Source organism: Pteropus medius, unplaced genomic scaffold, assembly GCF_902729225.1.
Source record: "Pteropus medius unplaced genomic scaffold, Ma_sr-lr_union100, whole genome shotgun sequence".
NCBI classification, from domain to species: Eukaryota; Metazoa; Chordata; class Mammalia; order Chiroptera; family Pteropodidae; genus Pteropus; species Pteropus medius.
The window spans coordinates 7,744,776-7,761,592 of record NW_024342473.1 but is presented as its reverse complement, the minus strand read 5'-3'; the positions used below and the strand labels follow the sequence as shown (position 1 = coordinate 7,761,592).

The following is a 16,817-nucleotide window of genomic DNA, read 5'->3' as shown; positions in this document are numbered from 1 at the left end:
TTAGCATCTTCATCTCGTGCCCCGCATCGTCAGTCTCATTGGCCTCATTTCTGTTGCTGGAAATGAGCCATGCTCTTTTTCATCTCAGGATCTTTGCACTTGCGGTTTCCTCTGTTTGGAAGGTTCTTTTCCAGTTTGTTGCACAGCTGACTCCTTATCTCACATATCTTTTCTAAATTAGTTCTCCTCGCCTTACTCTCATCATGTTTTATTTTCATTTATTAGTCTGAAATTATTTTTTTTCATCTCCCCACCGGATCATATACTTAGTACCTCATTCACTGAATGAATAAATGAATGAAATAGCCTACTCTTTCTGTACCTGGAGGTCTTGGATAGTGCTGTGTCATACTAATAGACTATCGAAGCTATATATGGAGGTTGCACATTCTGTACTTCACTTCCATCTCAGTTTATTTCAATGTCTTTTGTGGTTCCAGGACAGTAGTAATTTAAGAATACCTAGGCCTCTCCAGGGACGACCAGGGTAACAGCATCCTGCTTTATCCAGCCTGGCCTGAAGGGGACAGTGTGGCGGGAGGCCTTCTTACGCGCACTCCCGCGCCCTGGGTGAAACGAGAGGCAGAAATCGGAGAGGTGGAGCCAACCGGAAGGGGCGGGGTCGTCCACGAATCCACGCCTCCAGGGAGGCTCTCCTCCCTCGCCCCGCCCCTTCCCCCGCCCAGGCGGCCATGGCCATTCCCGGCATCCCCTATGAGCGGCGGCTTCTCATCATGGCGGACCCTAGAGATAAGGCGCTTCAGGACTACCGCAAGAAGCTGCTGGAGCACAAGGAGATCGACGGCCGTCTCAAGGAATGTGAGTGCACCTTTCCACTTAATCTCGTGCCAGGGCCCGCTTCTGTCTCTGACAAAGCGGAAGCCTTTGGCCGAGCCCGACAGCCGAGCCCTGGCGATGGGAAGGCCTCGGTCCAGGGACAAGGCGCTTTGTCATCCGGCCCTGAGATTGGGAAGCAGAACCTCTTCGGGCGTGGAAGTGGCCCACTCTGGTCCAGGTGATAGAGAGAACATTCCCAGTTCTGAGATGGAAGTGAAAGAGGACTAGATAAGGCGGGAGGGAAGAAATGGGCCAGAGATGTTTACCAGTTTGGAGTGTAAGGAGAACAGTGCGGAGTCTCGGGACCAGGAGAAGGGAAGAGGCTTGAGTCAAGGAAGCTCATGCAAGATATGAGACTCGGGAAGTTGGTTTGTTAGTGGAGTGGAGTGGAATGCTGGACGCAGAACTTGAGGAGTCCATTGGTAATAATAAGCCTCCTCGTCTTTTCTCATGTTTCGAGTTGTACTTTTATCAGGCACACAAGTTTCCCTTACCTCCTGTGCTAAAAAGGCACTTACATTTTTTCAGAGTGCACCTTCACTGGCAAGCCTGAGTGGTTTAATTAAATGAAAGAAAACCATAACTATGTAATTTTGCGGAGCACTGCACCTGTTGACCTTATTTACGGTAGAAAGCTAGAGAGTAATAATCCATGTGGGTAGGTGAAGAGGTGAGGAAGAGTCTAGCTTTTATCATTTGAATCTGTAGTCGCAAATCCGGAAACGTCAGTATCTGTTAAGAATGTAACCTAAAAAGTGCTTAAACAATGAAATATTGCGATTAAGAAAAAATGATGGTGCTTTCTCTGTAACATTGTTTTTAAGTGTGCCATCTACAAACAGCATTATTTCTTTTGTGGTTTGATACGGTGGATATAAAATATATGTAAAGTGAAATAGACAAATAAATTTAAGTAAAGTAAGATTTAGTAATTTCAACTCACTAAGATTATGGTTTAATTAAAAATGTTCAAATTTTATTATTTCAGTAAGGGAACAGTTAAAAGAACTTACCAAGCAGTATGAAAAGTCTGAAAATGATCTGAAGGCCTTACAAAGTGTTGGGCAGGTAAATAATGGAGTTTGGGGTGTAAAGGGTGATGGTAATTGCATTGTTTTTTTAGCTGTTAGCAGAAAGTAATGCTTTTTTTTCTTTCTTTCTTAGATTGTGGGTGAAGTTCTTAAGCAGTTAACTGAAGAAAAATGTAAGTGGATTAGATTGTTAGTAAAGAAAAAAGAGTGGATTCCCCCCTCCCACCACCAACTTTTGAAAGGCTCATTATTCTAATGACCATAGTGAAGGTAGATGCTATACTTACATAGATTTACTTTTCTTTCACCTGTGTATTATTTTCTTGGAGGACAAACATAAAACTCAACCTGCCACCTATGTGGGTATATTTATTTTTTACTTGCTATTTTTCAATATGTTCTTTCATTTTCTTCCTCTAGTTATTGTTAAAGCTACAAATGGACCAAGATATGTTGTGGGTTGTCGTCGACAGGTAACACTTTACATCTGTATAGTGCTTTATAATTGACAAAAGCTCTTTCACATAAGTTATTTAATTCTTGAGGTAAGCAGGTCAGGTAGTATGCCCATAACTCCCAAAGGTGATTTGCTCAGATATTACTAGCAAAGCCTAAAACTCAAACCATGAGCTTTGACTCCTCATATTCTCTACTTTCTACTATATTGAGTTGCCTCAGTCAGCACTACACTCTTAGAAATCAAAGACTTTTAGAACTTGAAAATACCTCAGATCATTTTTTTATTTTAATGTCTTTTTTGAAGGGGACTTAAAAAGATTATACCCTATCAATTACTTATGTTTTATATTTAAACATTTCGAAATATTACTTACAGTCGTTACTATAACTATAACCAAAGTTGATTTTAGTATGAATTCATTTAGATTAGAATAGGCAAATTGAAGTAACTCCACATTTCATTTTTCAATCATCAAAAATGCCAACAAATGGCTTTGAATCGTTTAGTAGCTTCTGAAGCCCATTTATGTACCACCCTGTTCATTAGGAAGTGTCCTTGAAGCATAGTTATAAATTCATTGGGAAGAGCTTTCTCCAAGTATTTGTTGTAACAGGTTCAGGTTTTAAAACATTGATAAAGCATGACTGTAGAACAGAATTTAACCCAGGGACTAACTCTGATTTTAGAATTTTGCCAGGCATATAAGTGGGATGACATTTTCTAAATCAAAATATTAGATGCCTAGTCTGACAAAGGATTTTTAAATCCCTTTCAGGGCCCTTAGGGTGCCAAACATTGGCATTTCTAAGGTATTTTATGGTTGTATGAGGGCAAGAGAGTATTTGAAACTGGGAAACATTAGAAAAGCCAGAGTATATATTTTCTATAGATGTAAAATGTTGAAATAGCTTCACATTGATCTCTGTTTAGCTCTTTCTCAAAGTACCTCACTGTCAATTTTTTTTAGCTTAAGTATTTTGCCTGTCTCTACTTCATTTTGTCACTCAGTCCTAAACTTAGAGCTCTTTGCAAAATCCTGTGAAAAGTGATCTGTAATTTGTGTAATTCTGAAATTGTATTGGCAAGCAGTTTTTTAAATTATAAAAAAAACTAACTTTAGTTTTGAAAAGTAAATTCTAACCAAATAAGTTACTCTGCCTAAATATGCCAATATTTAGTATGATTCAACCTAATATATAACTTATTTAGCAGTGTCTGATAATGTAGCAAAGGCACGAATGATAATTGCTGGGTTTTTTTTGTTTGTTTTTGTTTTTAGCATTTTAATAAAAATCTCTAAGGAGAAACAGTGTATTTCCCCCTTACCTTCTGTGATCAAGTAACACATTCTTCCTAAAAGCTATAGTTTTTAGAATAAATCTAATGGGCATGACTTTAAAATGCTTCTCTTTTCTAAGAATGTTCACTTAGCTGATTTCTGTATAAATCCTTTGGTACTAATTGGCAAAGTTACTGTACTGTATTATGGTGCCTGAATCAAAATAATGAGCAGAACTATATTAAATAGTGAGCCTTTGAAAGTAAAATACTAAAGTCCCTTCTTTAAAAACAAGATTATTACTACCTCAGACTTTGTGTGTGCGTGATTTTACATTTCATGCTGAAATTGCATAGAAGAGCATTCTTTTAGGGGGAAGATAGAAATAACTTTGAATTATAACTTTTATACCCTTCTGTTGGCATGGTGTTTATAATCTAATATTAGTGTTCTCTGAGGGTAAAAATGGTTACTTAACTTCTAAATATAACCTTCTTGTTAAGAGTGTTGCTCCCTTTATTAAGCATTTATGTAACTCTTTTTGTTTTGCAAAATTAGCTTGACAAAAGTAAGCTGAAACCAGGAACAAGAGTTGCTTTGGATATGACTACACTAACTATCATGAGGTAGGTTTCTTATTCTATTTAGTGTACCTTTGTTTTCACAGAAGATTTTATCCAAAATATATGTTTTTTTGAGATCATTCAATATTTTGCCACTTTTTCCCTTTTACTAATTCCTAATTAATTTAAACATGTTTTTATAAAATTACCTACAGGTGCTTACATAAGCGAGTCATTTATACTCTATCTATAGGCCAAAAGAAAATACATCTCTTAATTAAAAGAAAAATACACACCTTATTACAGATATTTGCCAAGAGAGGTGGATCCACTGGTTTACAACATGTCTCATGAAGACCCCGGGAACGTTTCTTACTCTGAGATTGGAGGGCTTTCAGAACAGATTCGGGAATTAAGAGAGGTTGGTAGTTTATTCTTTGTTTTCTGAACTTTAAATAATGAGTATTGGTTTTAAGGTTCCTGCAGGAAGAGAGAAGATGAAAAATCACTTTGTCCAAATAGTGGTTACCGAATATTACACATTTAATATTCTTATCAAGATAAGAATAGCCCTGAATTTCTAGCTATGAAAATTATAGCTGTTTATTAATTTGGAGATAACTTGGTATTGAAAAATCCTGCTCTTTTTGACAAAGAAGAAGAAAAAAACTAAGAATAATTGATATAATTCAATGCCCGTGCCATTTGTGATTTTGATCATTGTAGGTTACTTGGATCAGAGTACATTTGGATTATGTGTGTAACAAAGTTTTTCCCATATCCTTATTTGCTTCCCACCATTATAGTAGTGTAAGTTACCTGTGCCTTAAATATTTTATTTAGATAGAGCTGTTTGCTGCCATTTAAGAAAAATACTGGCTTTAGGGGGTTTAAACCTTTTAAACTCTTAGGTGAAGGAACTAAACAGAATTGCCTTGCTTCATAGCACAGATGACTTCTTAACCATTCTCTTTAAAGCAAATTTATTGTCCTATTAATTTCATCCTAATTTAGGATGGAAATATTTAGGAATGAAGGAGGATAGTCAGAAAGGTTTACATCACCTGATTCAAGTGCTAAGCCACTAGCTTTCAGACTTTAGTACATTAAATTTTCTATTACTCTTATTATTAAAGATACAGATTCTTAAGCCCTCTGCATGCTTTGGATGCAGCAGATTGTGGGTGAGACAAAAAAGCATTAAAGCAAGCATTCCAGGTAATTATGAAACCAAATTGTTAGTTGATAAAGCACTAGCCTGAGCATAAATTAAAACCTAGTCTTCTCACCTTGTAGTTAGTGAAAGGTCAACAAAGGAAGAACAAGTGCTTAATGGAACTGTGAAATCTTATCTTTTATAGTGATTTGCTGTGTTAGCCATAGAAGCAAAAGGAATCCCCCCCCACACACAACACACATGCATGTGCGGTACCCTTTTCCATATGCATACACTTCAGAATATTGATTTCTCACACTTTGGCTTATCTTAAATCACACCTTACAGACACAACTATTCAATGGAAGTTTAACTCTCAATTTACTGGTATTCTGAAGAGTTTAAGTTGGGCTGTCAAACCCTCAATTTTTCTATTCTCTAGTTTTCTTTCCTTGAATCAGTTTTAGTAGGACATTGAGAGCAGAATATTTAGTTCTTTTAAGGTTGCTATGATAAACTGCCAACATGTAAAAATTTTATATACCTTTTCTCCTAGTGGCAGTTATAACTTACCAAAATTTATTTTATAATTATTTTGTGTTATATGCCCAAATGCAAAATAATATAGATCTTTTATTTATTTTGCGTGACTGATTTTTTATAGTATAATTTTTACATTGAAGCATAATTTATATTCAGTGAAATACAGATTTAAAATGTACAATTGAAGTGTGTTTTGACCAGTTATATGCCTGTGTAACCATCACTCTAGTCAAGTGTGTGGTTTGTTTAAAATAACCACACACTTTTTAATGAATTAATCTAAAAACATTTAAAAATTTTCAAAGATGAGATACCTTAAATCTACCTGAAGAAAATCCTCTAATGTAAATGGTTTTACATAGCATGGAATTCTAGATCTATTATAAATTATGATGTGTCTACGTAACTACGTTGATATTTTACTTAAAATATTTGAAAGTACATCAAAATCTTTACCAGTTGTTTAAGAAACATGCAACTTCTTTTCTAGGTGATAGAATTACCTCTTACAAACCCAGAATTATTCCAGCGTGTAGGTATAATACCTCCAAAAGGCTGTTTGCTATATGGACCACCAGGTTAGTATTGAATTATGTCTGCTCACTAATAAATGAATTAATTAAGGAGTAAAAAAAATAAGATGGAAATTTAATATGGGCAGTTCCAACCTCTACTCTGTTCAGAGGAAGGAAGGGATAGAGGTGTGTCTACTAGTCTAAGCATGCTTAGTCCTCTTGTGCCTCATAGGGTACAAGTTAACTCTTGAATATAACTTTTGATTCCCCCCAAATTTAACTACCCTTGATATCCTCAGGGATTGGTTCCAGGGCTCCCACAGATACCAAAGTCTACAGATGCTTGAGTCATAAAATGGCATAGATCAGTGTATACAGTCAGCCCTCTGCATGGGCAGACTCCTAACTGTGAATCGAAACAGTATTTATTGAAAAAATCTGCGTATTAGTGGACCCGTGCAGTTCAAATGCATGCTGTTCATGGGTCATCTATATATCTTAACATACCATGTGATTCTAGTGTAATGGTCCTATGTGGTTCACAGACCTGTGGTTCACACACCTGAGACACTTTGAGGAAGCCTGCAAGATCAAAACTCACTACACACAAACAGCACATACACATTCAGTATCCTTTTCCATGTGCATACACTTCAGAGTATTGGTGTCTCACACTTTCATAATACTAAGATGTAAGTTGCCTTTTTCACTGTGTTGGTGTCTGTGCTAATGGTGTAAAAAAGCAATGTAGGTAAAACTGTTCATGCCATAGCATGAATCAGTTAAGTCAGTGGCAATAAATGATACTAGTAGTCTCTGTGTTCTTGACCACTCACACTTGCAGTTTAAAAAAAAATGCCAGTTTCACTTTAAAATGTCCTTGGTAAAGCAGTAGAAATTATTAATTTTATTAAGTCTTGATCCTTGAATAACATCTTTATTCTGTGTGATGAGGTAGAAAATACGTATAAAGCACTTCTGCTGCATATTGAATAGGATAGTTTATTTCTTGTGTAATTATTTGAGTTTTTAACTGAAATAACCGCTTTTCACAGAATACCGTTTTTACTTTAAAGGATACTTTGCAGACAGTCTGTGGTTATCAGACTGGTTATTGGTTATTCAGACTGATTATTGGTTATCTGGGACACATTTTTCAAAAATGAAGGACGTTAGCCTGTAATGTCAAAGAAAACAACTGACACCATCTGTAGCCAGTGATAAAATTTGAGCTTTCAGGTGAAAATGATAGTTTTTGAAAACTTATATTTGATACTATGAGCTTACAGCTTTCTAATATGTTAATTCTTAAAAGGATGAGATTGGTGATGATATTAATAAATGTAGTTTTTAAATATTCTATAATGAGAAATGCCTATTTTGAAAATTTCCATAACTCACTAACCAGTAGTTTCCAAATAACCAATACTTGATATACAATATCTTGCATAGGTGTAAGATCCATTTAGTGTGCAGGCTAGATTAACGGATTTCAATGTAGCAAGTTTCCATTGTAGACTAAATAGGGTTTGATTTATTTCTAAGGTTATTTTATTCAGTGCGCTTTAAATAAAATTATTTAAAGGGATATTTTGAATAAAATTTAAAATTTTAATATTGAAAGGTGTGCTTTGGAATTTTTGATGGAAATTTTGTTTAGGATTTAGCTTCCATTTTGCAGAATTTACTATCCTAAGGATTACATTCTTAAAAGGCTTTTGAAAGTTTGTTTTGTCCATCTAATTAGGACTTCGTTCCTAGGTACAGGAAAAACACTCCTGGCACGAGCTGTTGCTAGCCAGCTGGACTGCAATTTCTTAAAGGTAAGGGATGATTCTTTTTGTAGCTGTTGAAATTAAATTTTATTTGAACTATCTTATGTTTACCTTAATGTTTTTCCTTTTATCAGGTTGTATCTAGTTCTATTGTAGACAAGTACATTGGCGAAAGTGCCCGTTTGATCAGAGAAATGTTTAATTATGCCAGAGACCATCAGCCATGCATCATTTTCATGGATGAAATAGATGCTATTGGTAAGAATAACGCCTTTTAAAATTTATTTTAAATTTTTCTTGAAAGTGTTAGGAAATTTTTAGAAATCCTAAAGAATGTATTGTATTCTGCTTTCTTAAATAATAGTTATAGGAGAAAAAATAATGCATATGGGTTTCCGTATCATTATTTCAGGTGGTCGTCGGTTTTCTGAGGGTACTTCCGCTGATAGAGAGATTCAGAGAACTTTAATGGAGGTAAGATTTGGTAAAGGAAGTTTATAAAGAAATCAATGTTTATTGAATAAAGAAGTGAACACTGGATATTTGAAAGTCAAATATATACAGTGTTTAAAATGAAGAATGCACTTAAGTATGAAATTTGAAAATATCGACAGGAATGAACACATTTCTCCACCACAATCTCTAGTAAGGAAACGACTGCTAGAAAATAATAGGCGTATCTACAAAATTCCCATTTGATTTACAGCTGTATTGGTCTGTCTTTTGAGCAGACTAGCCATTCAGATACTTAAATCGTACATTGCATTATTTATATTATGAATGTGATCTTATGCTAGTTTTATTAAGACATTGTATGAGTAATGGACAGATTAAAACTGGTGGCAATAAATAAGTTATAATTATTTATTAATGTTTTACAACTATAATTTCCTTTTCTCAATTATATGTATGAGTCTGCTCTAAAAATCAATGACGCTTTCCTCTTTATTGCTGAGAATGAGAGGAAACTAAAATAGTTTTGATAATGGAAGAAAATGAATAATGGGATATTAGAATGTACATGAAGCTTTTCCTCACTCCAGATTCTGTGAAAGTGGTGGCAAGATACATTCTCCCACTTCTTCAAATAGCAGCTAGGTAGTATACATTCTCCCACTTCTTCAAATAGCAGCTAGGTAGTATAGATAGTGCTGTATAAAATTCTGAGAATGGGTATTTGAAATTTTCTTTTTATAAATTATACTGATTTGCTCAGAAGATATACAGTTTTAGAATTAGTTGTAGAGTTTCTTACACTTTAAATCGAGGTATTTTAAAACATCACAGATACTAGTTTTATTTATGTAACTGATATGTTGTCAACTAACATATTTTGGGACAGACAAGTCAGGCTAGCTGTATTTTAAAGAGTTTGTTGAACTATAATTAGGTTTTTCAACCTTTATTCAAGAAAACTTTAGGAATCAAAGGAAGTATGTTTAATATCTCAGTATTTCTGTTAAATTATTTGAAAAAATATTTAATGGACTTACTGTCAAATTTGTAGAAAAATCATTGTATCTGGTTATCCTAATGTAAATTTTATGTCAGGCATACCATAAACAGTTTAAACATTAGATTTTATTATTTTTATTTTTAAAAGTAATTGTATGAAAAAAACTCGGATGTTGGAAATTAAATCCACATAATTTAGTTTCATAATTCTTGACCAGATGGAAACCTTCAGACTTGTTTAAACTACCTGAAAGCTATAAAAAGGTACATAATTAAATAATCTTGCAACTTTGAGAATGGCAAGTATATCCCTTTATAATAAGAGCAAGAAAAAAAATAGGATTCCATAAAACGATCATTTTTAATGTTACATAACTATCTGTAGTCAGTACATTTCATGGTATTAGGCATATTAAGAATGTGCTATGTATCTTTTAATAATTGGGTTGTTTTGTAAAATCTGTAATTTTTATTACAAATATATTCTTAGTTACTGAATCAAATGGATGGATTTGATACTCTACATAGAGTTAAAATGATCATGGCTACAAACCGACCAGATACACTGGATCCTGCATTGCTTCGTCCAGGAAGATTAGATAGAAAAATACGTGAGTTAAAGTTCTTTACCTTCCGTCCATTTCTCTCTATGTTCGTTTTCCTTTTCATACCTCCTCCTCATCCCTACTTTATTTAAAAAACAACAAAAAAAATGACTGCAAAAGAATTTCTTGTAATTTCTTATTTTCAGATATTGATTTACCAAATGAACAAGCAAGATTAGATATATTGAAAATCCATGCAGGTCCCATTACAAAGCATGGTGAAATAGGTAAGGAAATAACCTATTTTTATATATTTATATTTGGTAAATTAAGCAAAATGCTATTGGATATCATTGATAGTCTGTTGAATCTGGTTTTAAAATTTAGCAAACACGATGGTCTTAATTTAAGCTAATATTTATTGAACATCTGCTGTATGCTAGAAATTGTTCTAAGTACAGGGTTGTAGAACTTAAATTCATGTCAGAAAATACAAAGTGAATAAAAGATATATTGGATGATGATAAGTGCTATAGAGAAAAATAAATCTAGGAAAAGGGGACTAGGTAATGCCAAGAGCAGGCGGGAATGAATATATAAATTCATTCTTGGTTTATATATATATATATTTCTTCCTGCTTCATTCCTTTTCCTGCTTTATTTTTCTCCATAACACTTATCACCATCTAATATATATATTTAAATGGAAGTAAGGAGAGTGAAGTGCAGGGAAGGACCCTGCACTTGAAGTGCAAGAAGGTGATTTTTAAGCAATGAGCTGAAAAGGCGAAAACTAGAAATGAATATATGTGGGAAATTTATACAGAGGGAGTAGCAAGTAAGACTTTGAAGTAGATGCATGCCTGGAACATTCTTGAAGCAGCAAAGAGGCCAAGGTGTCTCTGGCAGAGTAAATGGGACAGCAGTAGCAAGTGAAATAATAGAAGTAATTGGGACCAGAATGTATAGCCTTATTGGGCCATCGTGTAGGAACTTTGGCTTTTATTTTTAATATGGATGCTACTGGAGGATTGTGAACAAAGGAATGATATGATCCTAATTTTTTGTTATTTTTAATTTTTTATTAAATTAGAAATACATAAAAGTAAGTATAAGATTATAATGAACTTCAGACCCCAGCTACTCATCCCCCAGCCTCAATAATTATTAACTCTTGGCCAGTCATGTTTCATCTGTAATATCTCCCACTCCTTATCTTTCCTCTGTTTAAAATACCGTCTGAAGTTCAAACATGATAACTTTCACTGTGTGAAAAAGAATAAGATGCTTTCAGATATTGAGGATATTTCTTGGTTTTAAAGTTTCAGAAGTATGTTTATTTCTGCTTGGTTCTGGTTTACTTAACAGAAGTATAGTTTTTGGTTAATATTGTGGAATGTTAATGGAGCTGATCAAATTCAAAGGAAGCTCTTCAGTTTAAATTTTCCATATGAGCATAAATCGAAAAAAGTCTTTTTTTTTAAACGAATTTCCACTATTTTTTTCCTAAACAGATTATGAAGCAATTGTGAAGCTTTCAGATGGCTTTAATGGAGCAGACCTGAGAAATGTTTGTACTGAAGCAGGTATGTTTTTTTTTAAATACAGGTTTTGCTATTGGTTTTTATTTAATTTGCTGAAAATGTGTTGAGTTTGTCTCAAAGCACAGGCAGGGCTTTGCAAGGATTTGGGTGCTCATTTTGGGGGGAATGATTCCAGGAAGCAGGAGAGAGCAGGGTAAGTGAGATGGAAAAAGGGAAAGCTGTTAAATGGTGCACCGTTGTTGATGTAGCTGCTCTCAGCAAGGAGGGTTTGATTCTGAGGAGACCCTTAGAGAACCCATATAGAGTGCTTTCTAGGATTACCACATTTGTTTACCAGCTCTCATCCGCTGTTGGATGAGATTTGCACTTGGGTATGTTGACTCTTCTGCACTTCTGGATACCTTAGGCGGAATGTGGAAAGACATGCATGTGATAGGATATGGCCCCCTGAAGTAAGTCTGAGACTGATGCAGGCCTGGGCAAATTCCCCTGATTGGGGGAGTCAAGTCCTACACAGAAGAGAGAGAGAGAGGGAGGGAGAGAGGAAGGGAGGGAGGGGAAAGAGGGGAAGGGAGAGGGAGAGACTGAGGGAGAGAGGGAGTTTGTGGCTGAGTGTAAGAAAGAATTCAAACACATGCCAGAGTTAGAGTCAAAAGGAAAGTTTATTAGAGAAGGGATAATGTTCCGTAGAAGAAAAAACAATAGAAAGCAAAGACAAAAAGCCAAGAAAAAAAAAAGCCTCAGGTATTGAGGAATCCAGTTTATATATCATTCTTAGTTTCTATGAATTACTGTTTATAGACTTTGTTTACATTTTCCTTTGATAGGGGCATACAGTGAGAAACATAAGTAAAAGGCCTGCTGGCAATTCCCAGCCTTTGATCCATAGGTTTCTCATAATTATAGCCATAGGGAATGAATTCAGCATATTGCAGTCTGTGAATATAGCTTGATTTAACATTTAGTTCTCTTGCCTCCTTCGTACATTAAGACTGTACAGAACGGTGCCACACCTATGGCTGAAACAAGACCGGGTCAGCACCAGAGGAGTCTGCTGCAAAGCAGATGACATGTTTTCTGATACAAGACTGTCAGCAATAGGCTTTGAAAGATTGATTTATGAATTTTGTGATCATGCAACTTGCGTAAAATGTAATTGTTTTTTAATACAATTTTTTCTCTGGATTGTATGATCCTATTTTATTTCTGGTACAAAGTGGCTTTAAAACTCTACACAGAGTCATTTAGTCTTTGTCCCTCCATACAGAATCTTAAAGTCAAAAAAAGATAATTTCTATTATAAGTGTTAACAATATGTGATTTCCTCTTTTTTCACATCACCTCTGGAGCTTTGTATTTACATTTCTTGTAAATTCATCAGTATTTAAAAAGGCTCCTCGGGCATGACTTTTCCAAAGGCATTTTCTTTGTTGGGTATACTATGACTCATTATCTGAATCAAAGATCTGCAGGTCTAGAAACTCAGTATGAATTAGGGTAAGTCATGCTCTCAAAGACTTATTAATGAACAGAAATATTAAGAGGTAAATTGTCATGTAGCTTGAACTACTCAGTAATTTATATTTCTCTTTTTCAAAATCTACACTGGATCAAATTATTTTCAAAGAGTGCTTTAGTGAAATTGGAACCCAAACAAAAGCAGTGTCATAATCTTAAAGGCTGATACCATCAAATTGTGATTGTCTCCTTTTTTTTTCACAGAGCTATAACTTCTATGCGGATTAAAATTTTAGCTCTCAGACATTCACATCTGGAGACATACTGAAATTCTTTAATTTTCTTTTTATTAAAATTCAAGCCTTTATTGTTAACATATCTTTCTGTAAGTTAAAATACACTAGATTTTACTATAGTATAAACAACTATATAGTTACAGATTTCCATTTAATCCAGTGATTATTATACTTTTTGAATTAGAATGTATCTCAGATTCACTCACTCACTCGATTTGGAAACAGTCATATACACAAGGTTTGGAAAAATAACTTTCCTAATTTAGTTGTAGTCTTCTAAACGAGTTTTAAAGCTTCATTATTAAAAAAATTAGTCATTTCCATTCATCTGATATCTGAGGGCAACATAGAGTGGCTATTTTTAAAACTCCTTAAAATTAGAAACCTTGAAAGGGAAGATAAGAATTAACCTATAATTTTCTATTCAAACCCACTCATTTTATATAAGTGAAAATTCAATATTAGCAGATCCTCAATGAAAATATTAGTAGGATTCATTTAATTAATAGGTACTGATACCTTATCAGCTTTAGCTTATCTTGAAATTAGGATCCTCTCAAAACCTGGGACCCTTATCCATGATATAACTACATAATGTTAAAAAGAAAAGGCCCAAACAAAAAACTTTTAACTTGTTAAAAACTTGAAAGAAGTGAATTGTGATACTTGAATATGAAAGTCATAAAAATATCAATTTGTACTTAAATAGGGTAATTTTAATATATGAATAATGGCACTGAGTTTTGTTAAAGCCCATTGTTGGCTTTTTAAAATTTCTTATTCTCTAAGCTTTTGATTATTAACAAGTAACAGCTATCAAAATTATTGGAGGTGTTTTGTGTTTTCCGAAACCATACACATGCTCCTTCTTTCCAGAGAATTGCTGCCTGTTAAGAAATAACCGCTTAAAATGTGCGTTATGTTGATAGTTGGGTTTTTTTTGTTTTTTTTTTTCCCAAGATGCCATTGAATACAGGGAGTGTGTGTGCTGGATTTTAAATATTCAGATAATTGTCTCATTGTTTCCTGGCTTTTGGTTTGGAAAATAATGCTTACGATAGCTATGGAAATTTATTGAAAAATGAGAGAGTTTTAACAAATCAGAACTAGTGGTTCAGAAGTAGTAAATGTAGGCTCCTTCACATTTATGCCATAGAATTACATTATTTAGTTTTCTTATAAGAAATAATTCACTATTATATGTAGTAGTCATGTTGTTTTATTCTCTACAGGTATGTTTGCAATTCGTGCTGATCATGATTTTGTAGTACAGGAAGACTTCATGAAAGCAGTCAGGAAAGTGGCTGATTCTAAGAAGCTAGAGTCTAAATTGGACTACAAACCTGTGTGATTTATTGTAAAGATTTTGATGACTGCATGACAGACATTGGCTTAATATAAAAATAAAGTTAAGGTAAATAATGTATGTATTGGCAATGATCTCATTAAAAGCATATGAATAAATATGAATAACAAAAATTAGTAATTCGGTAATTCTACTTTTAAGATTGGTACAGTAGAAATTTGTATATTTGTTAATGTTGCATTTATTGCAGCAGAAGTTATAAAAGTATGTTGTAGCTTTTCGTATTTGCTGTGTGAACATTTTGTAAAACATTGAAAATTGTTTGAGATAGTAGTGCAAAAGAGCATTTCTTATGTCTTATTTTATATCATTTGTTTTCCTCATCCTAAAAAGTTGAATAAAATCTATTTGATTCAGTTCAACATATATTGTCTTTTGTAAGAGTACTTTTACTGTAGTCCTTTAGGTTCTTTAGTAAGTAAACTATTTAACAACCAAGATGAAATTGTATTTAGATCGTTGGCTTTTGAATTTTATTTTAAAATAGTACCCACACTGTTTTTCTAACAGCATCTTTTCGTATATAACATAGATGTATTTGTATGTCTATATATATATTCCTCCTTCCAGAAGGTATTTATTCTTCACCTACTATGACTAGACTGTATAATAGTTAATTGAAATAGTACATGCATATCCATAACCTTTTTTTAGATTATGATTGGAAAGTAATATTTGCTAATAAATATGACTTGTTTTATTAAGTTATATCAGATGATAGTTCCCTTTCGAGAATGTTAAGTTCTGGATGCTCTTCCTAGAAAAATTCACACATATGTATATACAATTTTGCATATACTAAAACTTAAGGATATTTATTATTTCCCAGGCTTACCCATGGACTCTATAGGTATCTATGGATACCAAGCTAAGAGTGTCTGATGTAGGGGATGTTGATGTCAGAAATGTTCAAAACAAAGTTCTGTTACCTATACACAATTCTTTCTCATATCATGTGGGAATTAAAGCTTTAACAGATTACAATAGGAAGTCATCATTGGGCATCAGTTGAACTTATTAAAAGTGTTGTTGAAACTTTAGTTTCATAAGCACCAAAGAACAAACAATATATGACATTGTACATTCTTCTAATTAAAAACTTACTACCAGAATATTGTGCTTTTTATAATTTTAAAAGAAAAAACATAGTGATAGAGAAAATCATTCAAGCTAACCATCTAATACTCAAGTTATTGAATAGTTCCCTATCTATGTTGGCAGTGCATTTCATAAATATGACAATATAAAAAGTAATAGGATGTTTGTGTGGGGACGGTCTAGGTAAAACACCTATGTGATTCTTTTTTATCCATTGTAATTCGCAATTTAATTAATAAATGACTTTCTTGCCTTTTTACTTTGGTTGTGGTCGTTTTTTGAAAAATCAGTTTCGTGTACAAACTTTTAATGTTTAAGTGTGGGTTCTTCCACTTTTAAGCTTGATTTTCCTCATCTGTTTGAAAACAAAGGATAATAGTATCTCTCTAAGCCCAGATAAAGTATATACCTAATCTTTATTAACAATACAGTATTAACTCTGACTCCTTTTGAAAAGATACTGAAAGCCATGTAGTTAACATGATGAAATAATAAACTTCAAATTAGAGACCTTTCAGTATTATGTACAATTTACTGAGCTAGAGATTATATTTCTATTTCTTAGAACTCTATTTGCCATTTCTAGTTGTCATATACCTGTCTATTGTTTCAATTTGCTTAAAAGTGATGGGTGTTTCGTTTTCTGTGTAGCATAATAATTTTAAGACGAATGCCCACTTTTTTAGTTATAACCTCAACACAGATTGGGCAGGATTCTGAGAGGGGAATCCTTTCGGATGTCAGCTACGGGTGGCTAGGATGTTTTGCCCATTCTTACAGCAAAGAAGAGATTTGCGTCTGTCATCAAAGGCCAGAGCTGTTTTGGATTGTCCCACTGCCTTTCCCAGCATCCACAGTCGTTTTCCCCTTCCTACCGCAGTCCCACCTCCTCCGCA

General features: G+C 33.9%; 1 protein-coding gene across 1 annotated transcript; it reads left to right on the top strand.

The window, feature by feature from the left end:
* Positions 1–673: 673 nt before the first annotated feature.
* Positions 674–16,177, top strand: PSMC6 (proteasome 26S subunit, ATPase 6). Its single transcript, XM_039865106.1, has 14 exons — positions 674–819; positions 1,826–1,905; positions 2,002–2,041; positions 2,289–2,341; positions 4,166–4,233; positions 4,477–4,591; positions 6,360–6,447; positions 8,146–8,207; positions 8,294–8,417; positions 8,572–8,633; positions 10,105–10,225; positions 10,366–10,446; positions 11,674–11,745; positions 14,690–16,177. The coding sequence occupies exons 1-14, from the start codon at positions 693–695 to the stop codon at positions 14,806–14,808; spliced, it is 1,212 nt and encodes a 403-aa protein (XP_039721040.1). The 5' UTR covers positions 674–692; the 3' UTR covers positions 14,809–16,177.
* The last annotated feature ends 640 nt before the right edge of the window (positions 16,178–16,817 follow it).

Excerpts from the sequence above, each read along its gene's own strand:
- PSMC6 (XM_039865106.1), top strand. The coding sequence starts at position 693 with ATGGCCATTCCCGGCATCCCCTATGAGCGGCGGCTTCTCATCATGGCG. Across the intron at positions 2,342-4,165 it reads TTGTGGGTTGTCGTCGACAG|CTTGACAAAAGTAAGCTGAA; the intron begins GTAACACTTTAC and ends TTGCAAAATTAG. Across the intron at positions 10,226-10,365 it reads AAGATTAGATAGAAAAATAC|ATATTGATTTACCAAATGAA; the intron begins GTGAGTTAAAGT and ends TCTTATTTTCAG.